This window comes from Urocitellus parryii, chromosome 13, assembly GCF_045843805.1.
Source record: "Urocitellus parryii isolate mUroPar1 chromosome 13, mUroPar1.hap1, whole genome shotgun sequence".
Taxonomy (NCBI): Eukaryota; Metazoa; Chordata; class Mammalia; order Rodentia; family Sciuridae; genus Urocitellus; species Urocitellus parryii.
Window position 1 is genome coordinate 17451864 of NC_135543.1, and position 19231 is coordinate 17471094.

At 39.0% G+C, this 19231-nt stretch overlaps 1 protein-coding gene across 2 annotated transcripts in view; it reads left to right on the top strand.

Annotated features, from left to right (window-relative positions):
* Positions 1 to 19231, top strand: part of Atp8b1 (ATPase phospholipid transporting 8B1) — a 118214-nt gene that overhangs the window by 96115 nt on the left and 2868 nt on the right. For both annotated transcript variants that reach the window (XM_077792241.1, XM_077792242.1), the window contains 11 exons: positions 1797 to 1909; positions 4330 to 4494; positions 5275 to 5386; positions 6837 to 6912; positions 9912 to 10044; positions 10454 to 10742; positions 15099 to 15322; positions 16445 to 16528; positions 17494 to 17739; positions 18036 to 18174; positions 18404 to 18534. In XM_077792241.1, coding sequence (XP_077648367.1) covers positions 1797 to 1909; positions 4330 to 4494; positions 5275 to 5386; positions 6837 to 6912; positions 9912 to 10044; positions 10454 to 10742; positions 15099 to 15322; positions 16445 to 16528; positions 17494 to 17739; positions 18036 to 18174; positions 18404 to 18534 — 1712 coding nt within the window. The remainder of the gene's footprint in view (positions 1 to 1796; positions 1910 to 4329; positions 4495 to 5274; positions 5387 to 6836; positions 6913 to 9911; positions 10045 to 10453; positions 10743 to 15098; positions 15323 to 16444; positions 16529 to 17493; positions 17740 to 18035; positions 18175 to 18403; positions 18535 to 19231) is intronic.

Sequence of the window (19231 nt, forward strand, 5' to 3'; positions counted from 1 at the left end):
TTCTGGTTCTCTCCATCCCTCCCTCTTTCTCTATTCACTCCCCTCTTTCCACCTTGATCTTTTTCTGGTCCAGGGTTCAGTCCAGCGTGGCACATGGTATCTGGTGATCATGAATCTGAATCAGAAACAGTTCTTCAACCTTGTTTTAATCTTTCATATGTTGACATTTTTCATATGTTGCCCAGTTATTTTGTAGAATGTCCCTCAGGCTGGTTGATCTGTTATCCCCTCAGGATTAGATCAGGTTGGGCATGGTGGCAGTGACACTTCAGAAGGCACATGATGTTGGTTTGCCTCATTCATGGTGACGTTTGTTTGGATCATTTGATTAAGGTTGTGTCCACAAACCTTCTCCACTGCGCTGTGAATGTTTAACCCATAGAAACCCATAGGTTTACCTGTGTACTGAATTCCCATCTTACTAATTGCTTTCTGAGTGCCTGACACTGATCTGGACTGATTATTGTGCCTAGCATCTACCTTGGAGAACCTAAGTCTATTTATTGATCACACTCAAGCTGATTGAATTATCATACATATTTAAAAAAATAAGAAAACACTCATAGGAGTCATGTTATGGCCTGAGCATTGAAGGCAGTAAGTAATATGAGTTGATAGGTAAGAAAAGTTCCTGCTGGTTTGTATGAACATAGAAAATCCTGTGGAAGAAAGCAGTTAGTTCAGGACAGTACATAGTAGGCAGTCTGTACCTTTTTTAAATCCAGGGGTGCTCTACCACTGAGTTACATTCCAGCCCCTTTTATTTTTTGAGACAGGCTGTTACTAAGTTGCTCAGTATGGCCTCCAATTTGTGATCCTTCTTCCTGAGCCTCCCCAGTAGCTGGAATTACAGTCATGTGCCACCACACCAGTGTCTATTTGTTAAAAGAGTAAGTAAGGATACCACCAGGCATGGTGGCACATGCCTGTAATCCCACTGGCTCTAGAGGTTGAGGCAGGAGGATTGCAAGTTCAAAGCCAGCCTCAGCAACAGCAAGGCGCTAAGCAACTCATTGAGACCCTGTCTCTTTTTCTAAATTGATTTTTATTTGTATATGACAGCGGAATGCATTACAAACTTATTACACATATAGAGCACAATTTTTCATATCTCTGGTTGTATACAAAGTATATTCACACCATTCATGTCTTCATACATGTACTTTGGATAATAATGTCCATCACATTTCACCATTATTTCTAACCCCATGCCCCCTCCTTTCCCCTCCCACCCCTCTGCCCTATCTAGAGTTTGTCTATTCCTCCCATGCTTCCTCTCCCTACTCCACTATGAATCAGCCTCCTTATATCAGAGAAAACATTCAGCATTTGGTTTTCTGGGATTGGCTAACTTCACTTAGCATTATCTTCTCTAACGCCATGTATTTACCTGCAAATGCCATGATTTTATTCTGTTTTATTGCTGAGTAATATTCCATTGTGTATATATGCCACATTTTTTTTTTACCAACCTAGAGACCCTGTCTCTAAATAAAATACAAAATAGGGCTGGGGATGTGGCTCAGTGGTCGAGTGCCCCTGAGTTCAATCCCATTATCAAAAAAGAAAAAAAAATAAGTAAGGATATGGAAACATTCACATTCATTTTGCTATTACATTCAATGTAGACAAAGGCTTACCAACTTTGTTGATGGTAGCACTTCTAGATGCATTGACTGTTTTAAGATGGGTGAATTAGGAGCACAGTAACACTTCAAAGTAACTTAATCAATGTAGTTTTCTATGAAGAAGTCAAACTTAACTTTGTTGTGTGTTTTTTCTTCCCTTACTCCCAGTAAAAACCCCAGAAGGCAACATCAGGCTATATTGTAAAGGTGCTGACACTGTCATTTATGAACGGTTACATCCAATGAATCCTACAAAGCAAGAGACACAGGATGCCCTGGATGTAAGTCTCACTTTCATTCTTCTTGCAAGATTCTGTTTCTGATGCTGTCTCTTAAGTTTCTTAACTCTTGACCCTCCCCTGGCTCTGGTGTTATTGGGTGGAAACATCACCAAAGTAGAAAAGTGGCCACCTGGGTTCTAGTTCTTCCTTGCTGGTGATGTTCTTGGAAATGACTATGGAGCCAGCCCTTTCCCAGCATCCAGATCTGTAGGACAGATGCAGGGGAATGTGCTGGGTTTCTGTTCGTGACTAAAAGGCTCGGGGTCACTCCAATTGAACTGGGCTGACTGGGCTGCGCAAAATAACCACACGAGAGACACAAATACCTTTTTCTTTGGGGTCGCTGTGACAGCTCCTCTAACCTTAAGGGTCTGCAGAGAGAGAGAGAGAGAGAGAGAGAGAGAGAGAGAGAGAACCCGCTGATCCCTTTTATTGAAGAGAAGCTATTCAAATGAGGCAAGGGGTCAGGTTTCAGGGGGCTAAGTCTATGTTCATGATGTCCACTGTCAGCAGGTTGACTGACATCTATGTAGGCCACACCCAAGGGCACAGTAAGAGAAGGGGGCACACACAAGGCACTTCCATGGAACATTCTATCCTAAACAGGGCAAGGGGTAATATTACAAAGGAACAGGTGAGCATAGCTTCACCCATGGGGCTGTAGAAAGAAACAGCCGGGGCACAAAGACACAGTCACTGGAACCCTGGAAGAGCGGGGCAGTCTAGCTGCATGGGTGCCTGATGCTACATCGCCCAGCAGGGGAGGTAACTCAGTCATGTGCGAGGTTGGTCTCCCACAGGAATGGCTAGTCTCTCTTCCAGTTATCCTGAGCCAGCTATAGCTATGCTCAGCTGTACCCTTACCATCTCTGTGGCTTCCCAGAGCTCTACCCTCTTCTAGGTACAGGGGAAGGAACGGAGGCATTCCTGTTTGGCAGAGGTTAAGAAAGCAGTGCCCTGGATCCTGGTGTTTGTTGTTTTTGCAGTGCTGGGGATCAAACCCCAGGGCTCACACGTGATAGGAAGCACTCTACCACTGAGTTACATCCCCAGTCATTTTTATTTTTTAAATTTTGAGTCAAGGTCTTGCTCACTAAGGCTGGCCTGACACTTGCTGTCCTCCTGCCTCAGCCTCCCAGGAAGCTGAGAGTCTGGGTGTGCACACACACACACACACACACACCACCCCTGCTGAATCATTGAGTTTGACGCCTTTGTTCACAAAACAGTTTGGTCTTAATTACTTCAAAGTCCTTATCTTAGGAAGCTGTGTGTGCACAGTCCATTGGTATTGTCACCACTAGAATGTTTTTGAACTTGCACTTTGGGAACTGCCCACCCATCCTCAAATGGTTTTGGTTCTGCATGCTGATGGCAGTGAGGTCTGGAGTACATCGAGAACTCATGTCCCAGTTCAGTCTCTTTAGTAGTTTTGTGTGGGGGGAAAAGAATATTCATCATATCATATGCATCGTTAATCCCCCATGTGAAAGAGGAAGGAAATAATTAGAACCATGGCAGGTCATTGTAAAAGAAAGCATCTCGCTCAATTCCCAGCACTTAGGAGGTACTTAATAAAGGGTGGTTTCTTCCTTTTAACCATCAGTTGAGGCTCAGAGCCTGCCAAAGGTGTTCAGAGAGAAGCTTAATAAACCTGTTGTTTACCAAGTGGGGTCACGTTTTCAGATTAGGTACTGATGCTGATGCTAATGCAATTAAAATGGATGAATTCTCATGGGAGTGCAACAGTGTCAATCTAATCAACCAAATATAGAACCTTTCAAAAAAAAAAAATCTCTGAAAAGTGAATACTCGCTTGGGCCAGTTCTGACATCTTGGCTAGATAAGAAGTAACAATGAAATAATAAAAGATTTTTACTGGTTCATATTAAAGTTATTTAAAAATGGCTTAAATCTGTTCAAATTTCCAAATACTATTTTTCATTAGAATGTTTGATCTCAGATTTAACAATGGCTCATGGATTTTAGAATTGGTTTGAGGATTAGTGTTTGGTTGCAAGTTCACAGTTGATTGGACTTATAACACAGTTTGTGGGAACAAGTTAAAATTATTGGGACTGTATTTACAACATCATTACATCTTTTGTCTGTTATTTTTAGTCATTAAAAAAAAGCTTTTTTTTTTTTTTAACTCTAGTGACTTAATTTAGAAGAAAGGTAGACTTTTCACTTTAACCAATTTGGGAAGTAGAAATATAGTCCTGGAACCCTGGTGATGCTTACAAAAAACAAAGTCTATTATAACACAAAGTTTAATTCCTCTGTAGAATCCTTCACATTTCATAGTCTCTTTTAAAATTCTCTTAGTACATTACTTCAAAGTAAGATTTCAAACTTGACCTTGAGCTACATAAAATTAAATATTCTTGCATCGGTGGATTGTCTTTTAAATAAAACAGATCTTTGCGAATGAAACTCTTAGAACCCTGTGCCTTTGCTACAAAGAAATTGAAGAAAAAGAATTTGCAGAATGGAATAAAAAGTTTATGGCAGCCAGCGTGGCCTCAACAAACCGAGATGAAGCTTTAGATAAAGTATACGAGGAGATTGAAAGAGACTTAATTGTGAGTTTTAACCTTAATAATGTTTTCCTTGATATTCTAAACAGAAGCAAAATTTTTATTAAGTTTTATTACATTTTGATCTCATGCTTGAAAGATTATTCTAACTCCAGCAAATGAAATTGGAACAAAGAAAGTAGGTCATTTGAATTTCTTCTGTTCTGATAACAGAATAGACATGGTCATTTTAGAAACCAAAAGAGAAAAACCTATAGAGAAATGTTCTGAGTTAATCTAATTCCATGATTTTTATATCGCTTATTAAAATGCATTATGATTTTATAGGATGTCAAACCAGCACTTATTTATTTGTGAAAATTACTGAAACAATTTATGTTTTGAAAAATATTGAAACAAAAAAAACCCCACCATTTCTAAATGAAATTTTTGAAAATTTAGTTTTTATTGCCTGTAGAGTTTAGATTAATGGAAAAATGTTCAATAGCCAGTATTTCCCTTTGGCCAGAGGGATGGGCTCATATCTATAAAGCAGCAAGTACACAATTATAGTGTGGTTTTAATGTCTGATTTTGTACTTGCATTTTTTTTTGTCTCAGCTAATTAATTAGTTCATTCTCCAAGAAAAAAAAATATATTTGGTTGTTTTGCTTTGCAGTAAGTGTGAAGCATGGTGGTAGCCTTCCCTGCCATGCTGGCTACTGGCTGTGGTAGAACACCAATTGGGGTACATAATTAGCCCTTCTCTTTAGAGGCTGGCAAACTATAACTACAGACAGTTTTTGGTTTATTTGCTAATTCCTTCTTTTCAAATGTACATTCCAGCTATTGGGAGCTACAGCTATTGAAGATAAACTGCAGGATGGGGTCCCAGAAACCATATCAAAACTTGCAAAAGCTGACATTAAAATCTGGGTGCTCACTGGAGACAAAAAGGGTAACTCATTTATGTGGGGAAGTGTATCTATTAATTCACAAATATTTAGAACTACTGTTTCCTTTGCCCCCGGTGACTTTCTCAGACTTTCCATCCTGTAGGGCCACCAGCTATTTCTTTGGAAGGAGAGATTTTATCTTAAAACCCTCCTCTTATCCCATCCCTCCCTGATTATGTCCTTCTCTGAACTCCCTCTATAGCAGAATCTATTCCTTATGATTTAGCTCCCAATTGCATCCTGCTGGTTGTCTTTATCTCTTCGGCCAGATGTGCACTCCTATCCTGAAAGGTGATCCCTTCTGTCTTCCTAGTGCTTTGCCATTTGGGGGCATAGAGAATAACACAAAGTGCTGAATGACATCAACTCTTGTTATCTTGCTCTTTTCATGGCTTGGAAATTACAGTTAAAATTTTATACCTGAGCAGAGTTTTTAATTCTTAAATTTAGAGCTCAACAAGTTGCTGTTTGATATCCATACTTTGTTCTGCAAGCCTCTCACAGGAAACTGAATAATATCTGTTTCTCTGCCATCAACAATGGGCTACACAATCTGAAAGCACAGCCCTGGACTTTAATAACTACCAAATGGGTGGTTATGGAAAAAAAAAGGGGGGAACGTGTCATTAGTAGGCACCCCATGTGAGGACTGATGGAAACATTATCCTTCCCCTTATAACAACATGTTCAGAGCATGTCAGTATTTTAGTGAACATTCATTTATTAAATAATCAATTTAAATAGTTGATAATATAGCAATTTATTATTAAAAACATCTCAAACCAGATTTTGACTTTCACTTATTGTTGGGAAAAGAATTGACTTATTTATAAGAGTTCTACGCACTGCTATAGAAAATAGCATATTTGATTGAATCTGATCATGTTCATGAATTGAAGGAAATTATCATTGTAGGTTGAGTATCCCTAATCTGAGATCCAGAATGCTCAAAATCTGAAACATTTGTGGGTGCTGAAATGATACCACAAGTGGAAAATTCCACACTTAGGATCTCACGTGAACAGTCACAGCCAAAATGCACCTGTACTAAAAATAACTATAAAATTACCTTCAGGGGCTGGGGATGTGGCTAGTCATAGAGCACTTGCCTAGTATGTAAGTGGCTCTGGGTTTGATCCCCAGTACTGCGAAACAAAAACAAAACAAAAAAAAATTACCTTCAGCTTATTCAGCCTTTGGGTATAAGGAATATGTAAAACATAAATAAATTTCATAATTAGATTTGTGTCTCATCATCACAGCATCCCCGTGTGCGTGTGTGTGTGTGGTGTGTGTGTGTGTGTTCCAAAATAAAAAAAGAACAAAAAATTCAAAAATCTAAAATACTTCCGGTCCTGAGCATTTCAAATAGTAGATGCTCAACCTGCAGTAGATAGAAATTATTCAACTCAACAATAGGAATGACATTGGATTTGATTTTATCTGTTGTAGAAACTGCAGAAAACATAGGATTTGCTTGTGAACTTCTGACAGAAGACACCACTATCTGCTATGGGGAAGATATAAAGTAAGTAAAGGGCCTGTGGCATGAGATCATGCAGCTGCTCATTTCACAAAGGCAACACTAGTGGCAGAGGCAGCACAGATGGAGAAATAGGGGCGGGGGTATGTTACCGAAGACAGTCTCCTCCTGCTTAAATGAAGCAAGAGAACATCGGGCAGTTCCCAGCTATCATGGTGCAGTCTTATTTTGATCCCATTTTAGTTTTAAGGAAACCTTTCGAGGCCACTTCCTCCATTCCTTAGAGCCCTTGGTGCTTTTTTGTCTGCTGAAAAAGGGAACTGAGCCTATGGTATCATTAGCAAATTAATATGACTTATGTCTGTTGGAGGGATTTTATTTTTTTAAAGTGAAATGGGAGGAAAAAAAAGAAAAAGAAAAACACCACCATGTCCCAGAAGGAAAGTTTGGAAGGCTTACATTGACATCTATAGTCTAGCTAGAGGAGGCAATCCTGGTATTTCAAACCTTAGCTTATGCTAGAACATTGGTCATCTCTGAATCAGAGTTGCAGAAGACCTGGAAACATATGATGCAAAAGTCCCTGTCTTGTTACAGAGCTATACATATAATGCACACAGTTACCATGATGGGCTTTACAGTTCCACTTATTCCTCAAGCTTTATCCTATAGTGCCTGTCTCAGGCTGGCACAAGGTCAGATTAAGCTGTTAATGTATACACTTGCTGGGCTGCTGGTCCTTACTAGTCTTCTTTCTAATGATGATAATAAAGCTTTTGTGAGTCAATTCCAGTATGAGAGGCCACTCTGCTAGATTAGACAAAATTGGTAGTCTTATCATCTAAATCAGCCCTGTTTGAATAGAGGCACATAAACCATGCCTCTTTGAGCTTTTAGGTTTTAAAAGGTAGCAACGGACAAATAAATGCTTCATATGTTAACTTAAGTAGTTTTCGATTGCAAACAATATGGTTAATTACCATATGGTTTTGTTTATTTTTTGTAGATGGGGGTTTTAACAAATTTCTGGTCTCTTAAAAGTGGACCCTAAGCTAAATTAAAAGATAAAATTTATGCAAATAATAAATTTTATGATCATGCTTGTAGCCAAGTTTCCCTTTATAGAGAGATGAATTATCTTTCTAGATGGTGCCTGAAATGATGATTCCTATAAAATAGCTTAAATAAATTCATATTTTCTTCACTTTCAGTTTTTTTATCATTTGTCTTGATTTTTTAACTGACTTTCCAACTGAAAGTGAGAATTAAATGAATTTGGAAGAGGGATCATAAATACCTAATCTTCTACTGTGATGGTTCTTCATCAGGGAGAAGGGGTTATTTTGCTTTCCAGGGATTGCTTGGAAATGTCTGCAAACATCTTTCAGGGTCCCAACAGGGGAGGAGGAGTGCTACTGGCTTCTAGTGGGTTGAGCCAGAGATGCTATAAAACATCCTACACGTGTCCTTCCTAAAATAAGCATCCACATACAACAGAGAATTATCTGTCTAAAGACATCTACAGTGTCAAATCTGAGAAACCTGCTTCTGAGGTGTGCATGAGGAACAGAGAAAGTCTCCCATCAACTTGCTGCAAACAAATCACATCACCTCTCTTGGCTTGATTTCTTTATTTGCAACATGAAAAGATTGTGCAAGAAGGCCCCTTCCCTCCAAAATCCCATGACTCATTTTTTCTATCACATAGAAGTGTTACATGTCATCTTATCAATGATTTGTTGATATAAAGTATCAAGAATTTTTAAAAGCAGACATAATTGTATGGGGAAATTCGTTTTTCTCTGCCAAACAGCAGCCAGGGTATTAATTTAGATGGAAATTGCCTTCCCTTTGTTGCTTATGAACACAGTGAGACCGGTTTCTTCCTTTGGTTGCTTCTGGCAAATTATGAAGTACCAAGAACTTGGTGCCACATAGTATAAGACTGTATGTCACCCAATTAAGAAAGGATCAAAGAATTTTTAGAAGACATTCCTCCAAGGAAGATATGCTAATGGCTGAAAAGCTTGTGAAACAATGTTCAAATTAAAACTAGTGATATCGTCTCATTTTTATTAGGATGGGGACAATCAAAAAAGAAAAAGAAAATAGCAAGTGTTGGTGAGGCTGTGCAGAAACTGGAACATTTATCTACTGCTGGTGGGAATGTAAAATGACGTAGTCACTATGAAAACTGGTTTAGGGATTCCTTAAAAAAATTAGAAATAGAGTTACCATGTGATCCAGCAATCTCACTTCTGAGTATTATACTCAAACTAAAAAAACATTTTAAAAAATTGAAAGCAGGGTCTTGAAGAGATATATGCATACACATATTTATTACAGCACTATTCACAAGAGTCAAGCAACCCAGGTGTCTACCAGTGTTAAGAATCGTTGAATAAAAAATGGAATATTGGGCTGGGGATGTGGCTCAAGCGGTAGCACGCTCGCCTGGCATGCGTGCTGCCCGGGTTCGATCCTCAGCACCACATACCAACAAAGATGTTGTGTCCGCTGAAAACTAAAAAATAAATGTTAAAAAAAATTCTCTCTCTCTCTCTCTCTCTCTCTCTCTCTCTCTCTCTCCTCTCTCACTCTCTCTTTAAAAAAATGGAATATTATTTGTCCTTAAAAAGGAAAAAAAGTTATGACATACATTATAATATAGATGAATCTTGAAGACGTTATTAAATGTAATAAGACAGTCACTAAATGATAAATACTGTATGATTTCACTTAAAAATAGATAAAATGATAAGTCTTAAATTGTCTTTATCAGAATTTTTTTAAAAAAATATGTCAAAATTGGGGCTGGGGATGTGGCTCAAGCGGTAGCATGCTTGCCTGGCATGCGTGCTGCCCGGGTTCGATCCTCAGCACCACATACAAAGATGTTGTGTCCGCTGAAAACTAGAAAATAAATATTAAAAAATTATCTCTCTCACTCATTCTCTCTTTTAAAAAAAATGTCAAAATTATCTAATAGTGTAGGGCCTGTTTATGGTTTTGTACTTTAAGTACTTCAATTTATTTTTCTCCAGTTCTCTTCTTCATACAAGGGTGGAAAACCAGAGAAACAGAGGTGGAGTTTATGCAAAATTTGCACCTGTTGTGTACGAACCTTTTTTCCCACCTGGTGAAAACCGAGCTTTGGTCATCACCGGTTCTTGGCTGGTAGGTACCATTAGTGTGTCTGGGTCTTTGGCTCAAATGAAAAAAGTTCACTTTGGACCAATTTTAGATGGTGTTACATATTTGTTAATTGCCAACTTAAAAATCTCTTAGCCTATAAATTCAGGTGTGATTTCCCAAGTTTGAAACTTAATATTACAGGACATATGAAAGCAATTATACCAAACGGGTAACAGTGGTTATGTTGGTTTATGAATTCATGAGTAATTTTCATTTTGTTATTTGTAGATTTTTGTATTCTCTAGATTTATGTCAAAAATGTTCTGTCATCAGAACAGTATAACCAATGATATAATCCACAAACTCTCCTTCACGCATCTTAAGTCTTGGAAATGATGATACCTTTGGTGTAAAAAGTAAAGTGACCTCAGTCCTCTCCATGATTTCACAGAATGAGATTCTTCTAGAGAAAAAGACCAAAACAAATAAGATTCTGAAGCTGAAGTTCCCAAGGACAAAAGAAGAGAGACGGATTCGAACCCAAAGCAAGAGAAGGCTCGAAGCTAAGAAAGAGCAGCGGCAGAGGAACTTTGTGGACCTGGCCTGCGAGTGCAGCGCTGTCATCTGCTGCCGCGTCACTCCCAAGCAGAAGGCCATGGTGGTGGACCTGGTGAAAAGGTACAAGAAGGCCATCACACTGGCCATTGGAGATGGAGCCAACGACGTGAACATGATCAAGAGTGAGTTGCGACCAGGTGGCCCATAAAACCCAACTAGAAATAGCAGGAGGGTTTTGGGGGGCGGGGGGTCATTTCTTCAGCTTTCATTGTGGAAGTTTTCATAAAGCAGGTTGTTAAGGAAGGCACTGGGTCGCACCTGTGCCCATGCCCTTGCCCTGGGGAAGCCAACAGTCTATCCAGGAGGAGTGGGCAGGACTCACAGAGGGACTTAGGATGCCCAGCAGAAGATGAGTTCTCCAGGGTGAATTTATCATTATTTGTTTCCTACTTTTTCCTGTTTGGTGTGATTTTTTTCCCCCTCTTGCCAGATCTTCTCCTTTATTTCTTTAAGCTTATTTAAAACCCTGATATTTAATAAGTTTTGCAAACAGTTCTGCTAAGCTCAGCATAAACTGGTGAACTCTTTCTGGTATTCATTTTGGGAATATTATTCTCTCTCATCTGAGCATTTCTCAAGGGCTTTCTTCTTACCTTTTGCAAATTTATGGGAACTTCACTGTTGGGTCACCTCATAGGAGTCTGAAGTAACATGTTTAATGGACTGAGTTCTAGTGTGGAGAAATAAAGTTGTGCTGGTAGTAAAGCAGGCACAACAAACCTGTGGCCCTCAGCCCATGTCTGAGTCTGGTCCTCTTCTCTCCCTATAGCACTATAAGAGAAGACAGGTAGAATAACCCTTATGTGTAGTGCCTGGGACCAGAAATGTTTCAGATTTTAGAAATTTTCAATTTGGGAAAATTTGCATAGACCTGACTCTTTAAATGCTGTTCAAAAACTTGGGAGATACTGGGGCATTTGGGATTTTGCAATTGGGGATGCTCAGTTTATATCATGTAATGAAAATACCCAAACTAATGAGACCTTAGCACTTGGGCTTATGATCAGGCCTGTCTTTTCATCTGAAAACAAGAAACATATCTCCAGTGTCACCTCTAGCTCTATGATATTATTATTCTTGTTGTTATTAAGGTGAACTATTATATGACTGTACATATATAAGCATGTCTTGTTGTGCTGGGTATTTTAAATGCATTATATATAACTAGATCTTAATTGAGCTATGTTGTGACTCATGAGGCCATCTTTTTCTTTTCTTACAGTTTTCTCCTCCTCCTCCTTCTTCTCCTTGATAGACACTAAGAATATTCCGACTTTATCTTCCTCCCCAGGAGTCATCTATATGACGTATGTCTTCTTGCTTTTTTATCAATGCATATATCTGCTGCCACCAGCTGCTTAGTTCCTCTCCACTGCTTTTTGCATGTGCTTGTCCTATCATATGAGTGGCATTCTTTGCTCTGAATTAAATCTATTTCTTTCTTCTGTAGCCAGCTCTAGTTTATTTTCCATTATACATCCTTGACATAACTAGGGTAACTCAAACATTATTTTTATTCAATTTAATGCAGACTCTTAGATGTTGGGGAGGAAAGAGGCAGGGGATCGTTTGCCTTGCAGATTTATCATGATATTATACCATTTAAGCTGGAGGGTTTTTTCCTCTGAGTCAACCATTTGATACCGAGGAGGTAGAACAAAGTCAACCAAGATGAACTCTTTTTCTTAAGTTGTTTTACATTTTTCATTAAGCTCTGTTATATATTAGGTGCTTTTATATATAAATTACAGATCATGTATTTGGGATGAGATTATGGGAAGCTGAGGTCTTAGAAGTTATCAAAACAGTATTGGTACCTTTTTGTACTCTGTAAAGGCTTCCATCTCTAACAATTTTGAGAACAATATACAGGAAGAAACTGTTGGTCATAAAAGGAGGGAAATTCAGGTGTTGAAAGCAATCTGACCACTAGCTAACATGCTTCATGTTTTGCAGTATAGTCTAGTAGAAATGGAGGGAATCATGAACAACACTTTTCTTTTTCTTTTTTTTTTTTTTTTGATAACAGGGATTGAACCAAGTGGTGCTTAAGTATTGAGCCACATCCCCAGCCCCTTTTGTTTATTTATTTATTTTAATTTTAAGACAGGGTCTTGCTAAGTTGCTTAAGGCCTCACTAAGTTGTGAGGCTGACTTTGAACTTCTCAGCCTGCTGAACCACTGGTATTACAGGTGTATGCCACAGTGCCCTGCTGACCACCACGTTTTGTCCCTAGCAAGTGTCTATAGACTCTCAGAGGCTGCCCTCTTCCTGTTTTGTGCCTGGAGATATCTTATACCAGCTAGGCTGTGGTCGACTCTTTGGGGACAAAGACCCCGAGAGTACACATGAACTAAAGGAGAGATGAAATGAAGGCAGAGAGATTAAATAAAGCCTTTTAATATTCAGTTTGTTGAGCAATGTTGAAGGCATGCCTCCCAGCGAAGAATTTCACACTCCATTTGGAACTTCAGGAAAATCTTATACTTATGTTTTGGGGAAAGGGGCAGTTTTTATATAGTGCATCTGCTCAGTTGCCTCCTGTTACCATGTGAACCATGCCAGTGTTCATTTCACATGCTGTCCTTGGTCTGCACAGTGAAAAGGTTGAAGAATTGGGTTCCAGGGCCTGGACGGGGTTCCTCTCCTCTGTACTCCCTCTGTGGTTTGTTCATGAAAGGAAAAAGGGCCATGGTTTGGTGGAAAGAGCATTTGGCAGTCACAACTGGTCATAAGAAATGTGTGTGTGTATGTGTTTTGAAAGAGATCATAAATGCCAAATGAGATATAATATCTTCTTTGAGAATTGCAAAGTATAATTGAAAACATAGGTTTGGACAATTATTTTGAATTTTCCAGACCTTGAGTTCTGCAATTAGGGTGGGGTTTTTGAAGCTTCTTTCTAGTTGGCAACTCTTCGGAGTTGGCAGTCACTTCCCAGGGTCCGAGCCAGGGTCGTTGTGTTCTCCAACACATTTTCTCCAAATGATCTCACTATTGGTCTTTACATTCATGACTTTTAAAACCAATAAAATTCACAATTCTTTTAACTCGAAAATGTTTTTTAATGATTTTTGGAAGGATGAACAAAATTATGACTTTTAATTTTTATCCACTCTAGAAACCTACCCCTTTGTAAGAAATGATGTCCTGAATAAGCCTTTCAGAGTTGAAGAGGGTCTTAGTTAAAACTCTTTTGATTACAAGTATTGGAAGACAGCCAAAATGAGTTTAAGAAAAACAATTATTAATTAATTATAAAAGATAACTAAGATACCTCACACTGCCCCAAAAAAGCAGGCCTAAGGAAGATGTTAGGATCAGGATCTAGAGTTGCACTAGGAACCTAGTGTCTTGTCTGTCTAACTGCCTCTGTCTATTTTCCTTCCCTGTTTTATTCCTCTGCCTCTCATAATCCTTCAGAAAGAAATATATTCATTTCTCACTTCAATAATTTACATGTTAAATTTCCAGACACAAACTCCAGAATGGTAGTTCTAGAATATCAAGAAAGAGACTGATTTGCCCAGCTAGGTCTTTCTACCAGTTAGGATTTAGTAGAGGAAACACACCCGTGTGTACTTTTTGTAGGAACCAATTAATGTAGCAGATTAGGTGCCTTCAAAAGCTGTGGATGAACTGGAGAAGCAAGTTCCAGGCTGAGTCTCTGACCTCCGGGCCACTTTCCAGAGGAGTTTTTACCTTTGATATTGCTCTGAACAGCTTCCCAGTTAAGAAGCCTTTGCAGTTGCCTATCAACATTAGGACAGCTGAGGAATGGATATGAACTCTGCTCCAGAGTTCAAAAAGGAAAGGGGTTCACTTTGCTTTAAAGTCACAAGTGGGTCTAAGCAATGGAACCTGATTCACAAGAACCTAGGTGTGAGGCAATCCGGGAAATATAGGGTTTTTTAATTTGCTTTCCTACCTCACCAGTTAGAATGGGATAGAAAGCAGATTGAGAAAGCCCATTTGTAGTATCTGTCCAGATCATATATCTGCTGATGGCTGACCCAGATATGGTCAAGGAGACAGGGACACAGATTGTATAGAGGATGCCTGGGGCTCACCCTGTGGGTGGGAGGGATGGCTTCTAAATTGGGCAGATAATCCAAATGGAATTCACCACCCACCCAATCCTTTCACAAATATTTATGGAGGCTCTCTCATGCTTTGTTAAGCAACATGTGCCTCCGACTTTGAGTTGGGTTCACAGGCTGGATGGTGAAGATGGGGAGCAAAGAGCTTTTGTACATATTGTTCCATGAATTGTACACCTTTGTTATTTGTTTTGCTGTGGAAACTTTCCTCCCCACCCCACGGTGCTAGGGATTGAACACAGGGCCTCGTGCATTCAAGGTAAACGCCCTACCACTGAGCTACATTCCTGGTCCTGCTGTGGAAACATTATTATTATCGGATGTTTTGCTTTAAAATCAGCTTATGATCCTCAGTATTTTCTCCTTCTGTCATATAGCTGCGCATATTGGTGTTGGAATAAGTGGACAAGAAGGAATGCAAGCCGTCATGTCCAGTGACTATTCCTTTGCTCAGTTCAGATATCTGCAGAGGCTGTTGCTAGTGCATGGCCGGTGGTCTTACATAAGGATGTGCAAGTTCCTTCGATATTTCTTTTATAAAAACTTTGCATTTACTTTGGTTCATTTCTGGTACTCCTTCTTCAATGGCTACTCAGCACAGGTAAAATAACATTTTTTTTCATTACTTTTTATTTAGTAGAGCTTTTCTCTTAAGTGAATAAAACTCTAGTTCTACAAAAACAAATTTATTTATTTATTTATTTATTTATTTATTTATTTATTTATTTTTGGTACTGGGGATTGAACCCAGGAGCACTTAACCACTGAGTCACATCCCCAGACCTTTTTGTTTCTTATTTTGAGACAGGGTCTCCCTAAGTTGCTTAGGGCCTCACTGAACTGCTGAGGCTAACATCTATCCCATAGCTGTGAGCTTCCTGAGTCACTGGGATTACAATTGTGCTCCACCACAACGGGCATAAATTTGTTTCTTTATTTTGTAGTTTTGAGTTCTGTGTCTTCTCACAGTTGGGAGCATAATTAAGAGTATAACTTACTTTTCTAGAATGTTTCTGGTGCTTTAAAAATATTTTTATTTACTTTGGATGATGATACAGGATTTGCTTATATTTCTCTTCATTTTAGATTATTTTTTCATGTTACCTTGTTATTAAAAATACTGATCACAGATTGTTCAGCTGTGAATCTGTAATATTCTCTTTGACCAAGGCAAAGGGATATAGAAATTGTAGGTAATGATAGCGCTATTAATATCACTCCTCTATTTGATGGTGGTGGTGGCTTCTTCTTTCTTTCCTAGTTTTTGATGAATGAGGGGGGCACATATTTAATATGTTAAAATAGTGATGTAGCAGAAAAATAACATGAGTAAAAATGAACCTGAGTCAGTGTCCATAGTGTTGAACTTTCTCTGATGCTATGCCACAGTGCTGTGCTGTCAGGGGGGTCTCAGATTGAGCAACAGGAGAGCCTGGGCAGAGTGGGGCCTACTTCCTGTTTCCAGGCAGAACTGCACAGAACTCTCGTCAGGAGTAAGCCTGTTTCCTCTATCCCATGTAGGGGATCAGAGTGCTCAGTGTTCTTTATCCCTTTCAGAAGCCTATTTTGTTTTTATATATATCTCCAACTGTATTCTATTTTATAAAATCGTTTTATAGAAATCTGGCCTTGCAAAATAAAAGGAAACCAAAAAATTTAAATAGTACTTGTGTGCTTCTAAACTGGTTTCACAAAGTGTTGTAATTAATTAATCCTCCCGTAGACCGCGTACGAGGACTGGTTCATCACACTGTACAACGTGCTGTACTCCAGCCTGCCGGTGCTCCTCATGGGGCTGCTCGACCAGGTAGGAGCCAAGGGCTGGGGGCGCTTGGGTAGAACTCCCGCTAGAGAGGTCACAGCAAACACTTGAGTGCATTCTTCTGGTTTTCACTTTGTCCTGAATAAACCCTAGGACAGTTTGCTGTCAGGCAACAACTGCTGTACTTCTTGTTTCATAATAAAATAAAAAAAGGGAAGATTTTTGTGACTTGAATTCATTGGCAGTGCTTACATGTTCCTTTCAGACACTGAGACCTGACTGCTTAGACACCTGAGAGTCTAGTCTATCTCTATATTAGTAATGTTCTCATTTTAAAAATAAATTTTAACACTTTCCAAAATTTATGTGTCTAATTCCCAAATTAGTCTGTATTTTATTTAGTAGCAATTCTTAGAGAAGGTGCCTCAATAAATAAAAGGTAATAATTAAAAATTAATTTACCAACTTGTATGGGAATATTTTTCCCCAAAGAATTCAAAGCAATAAAAATATATTCTCTAAAGGGGCTGGCAATATAGCTCAGATGGTAGAGTTAGTGGAGTGCTTGCCTCACATGCACAAGGCCCTGGGTTCAATCCCAAGCACCACAAAAGAAAAGAGAGAGAGAGGGAGAGGGAAAGGGAAAGGGAGAGGGAGGGAGAGAGAGAGAGAGACAGAGAGAGAGACAGAGAGAGAGAATATAAATATATTCTCAACGGAAGTAAGAAAAAAAATTCTCTTTACATTTTTAACATTTTCCATAAGCAGAAAAATAATAATGTCCTACCTAGTCCCTCTCTAAATTAAATATTAAATATCTATTAAATAATGGTGGATTAAAGCTATGATTGATCTCAGCACAAGAGAAATATTGCAGGATTTATTCCACTCAGTTTGTCTTCTTAGAACTCAACAGCAAGTCACAATTCTTTGAGATACAGATTGCAGCATATCTCTGACTTCTTGACCTGATGGACAGTATATCACTCTAATTTTGTTTTCTCCTTAAGGATGTGAGTGACAAACTAAGCCTCCGATTCCCTGGGTTGTATGTAGTGGGACAAAGAGACTTACTATTCAACTACAAGAAATTCTTCATCAGCTTGTTACATGGAATCTTAACATCCATGGTCCTCTTCTTCATTCCTCTTGGAGCTTATCTGCAAACTGTGGGACAAGATGGAGAAGCACCTTCAGACTACCAGTCTTTTGCTGTCACTGTTGCTTCGGCTCTTATAATAACTGTCAATTTCCAGGTGTGTGGCTTCCCTCAACTGTGTCTGTTGGCACCTGTATTTTTATAAATAGGCTGGCGTGCACAGCCCGTTCTCCCTCCAATTGAACTTCTACCACTTTATAAAATGAGTGCTATTTTTGTCCCTTATCCCAACCCTATTTCATTCCTGAGTCAAGGATAGTTTGGTTTCTGATTGCTCAGTATTCAAGTCAAATCATGCCTAAAACACAAAATTCCATTTTCAGAATTCTTAGTTCTTTCCTTTCTTGCTAATTCCCCAAATGAGCGCTCTGTTTTCCTCTCATTTCCCAACAGATTGGTTTGGATACTTCTTACTGGACTTTTGTGAATGCTTTTTCAATTTTTGGAAGCATAGCACTTTATTTTGGCATCATGTTTGACTTTCACAGCGCTGGGATACATGTTCTTTTGCCATCTGCATTTCAATTTACAGGTTAGTGTTTTCTAAATCCCAAAATTAAATGAGCAGACAAATGTCATTATTTATATTTGGACGTAACTTCTGGGTATATTAAAAAATACACAAAGGGTGAATTATTGCTGTTTGGAGGAAGCCAATCTGGTTGTAAAACTTTACCATGGATAATCAATGTGAGGTTACAGAATGCAAACTAGGCCCTTAGGATAAAGGACCATGTGACTTACTCCCCTGTTCTTTCCAGGCACTGCTTCCAATGCCCTAAGGCAGCCGTACATTTGGTTGACTATCATCTTGACTGTGGCAGTGTGTTTATTGCCTGTCGTTGCTGTCCGCTTCTTGTCAATGACCATTTGGCCATCGGAAAGTGATAAGGTATGCAGAGATACAGTCCTCCTCTAATTCTTGAGTGTCCCCCACAGAAACCAAAGTGTTTCCCAACAGCACTTTTCCTACAAACCTCAAACCTCATGGGAAGTTTGGTTAGAATGATTTTTATGACTCCTCCTCTCTAACTCCATCTTGCTTAAATAAGTGCTTGGGATTGGGATTTTTAGTTTGCCTGCATTTAAATACAAAAAAAAATTTCCAAATGTAAACAAAGAGGGAGAGTAAAATAGTGAATCTCATATATTTACCCCTGCAAGTTAACAAGTGTTAGCATTTTGCTGTGTAAATAGTCTGGGTTTTTTCTCTGTTTATTTAAAGCAAAATATCACCACCTTGAAGGAGCCTTGGGGTAACAAGGAACAGAAAGCTGTGAACTCAAAATGTCTTAACAATAATGCATGAAAATTAGAATTCACACTACATTGGTTAAGCAATTTAATGTTGCTAAAAAAGAACTTGGGTCCTTCTATGTCCTCAGAAGCTGGTATCTTCATTATTAGCATCATCTTGGTGCCGGAAGCCGCCACAGAAGTTCCCAGCATCACATCTGATGTGTCAGATGGAAGTGGGGTGTGGGGAGAAGAGGCTCTCACCGTTCTGTAGCTTTCCTTTAAGCTCCTCCGAACGCTTCACCCAGGGGCCCCAGCACTCTTCCCTCAGGTCTCATTTGCCAGATTTGGGA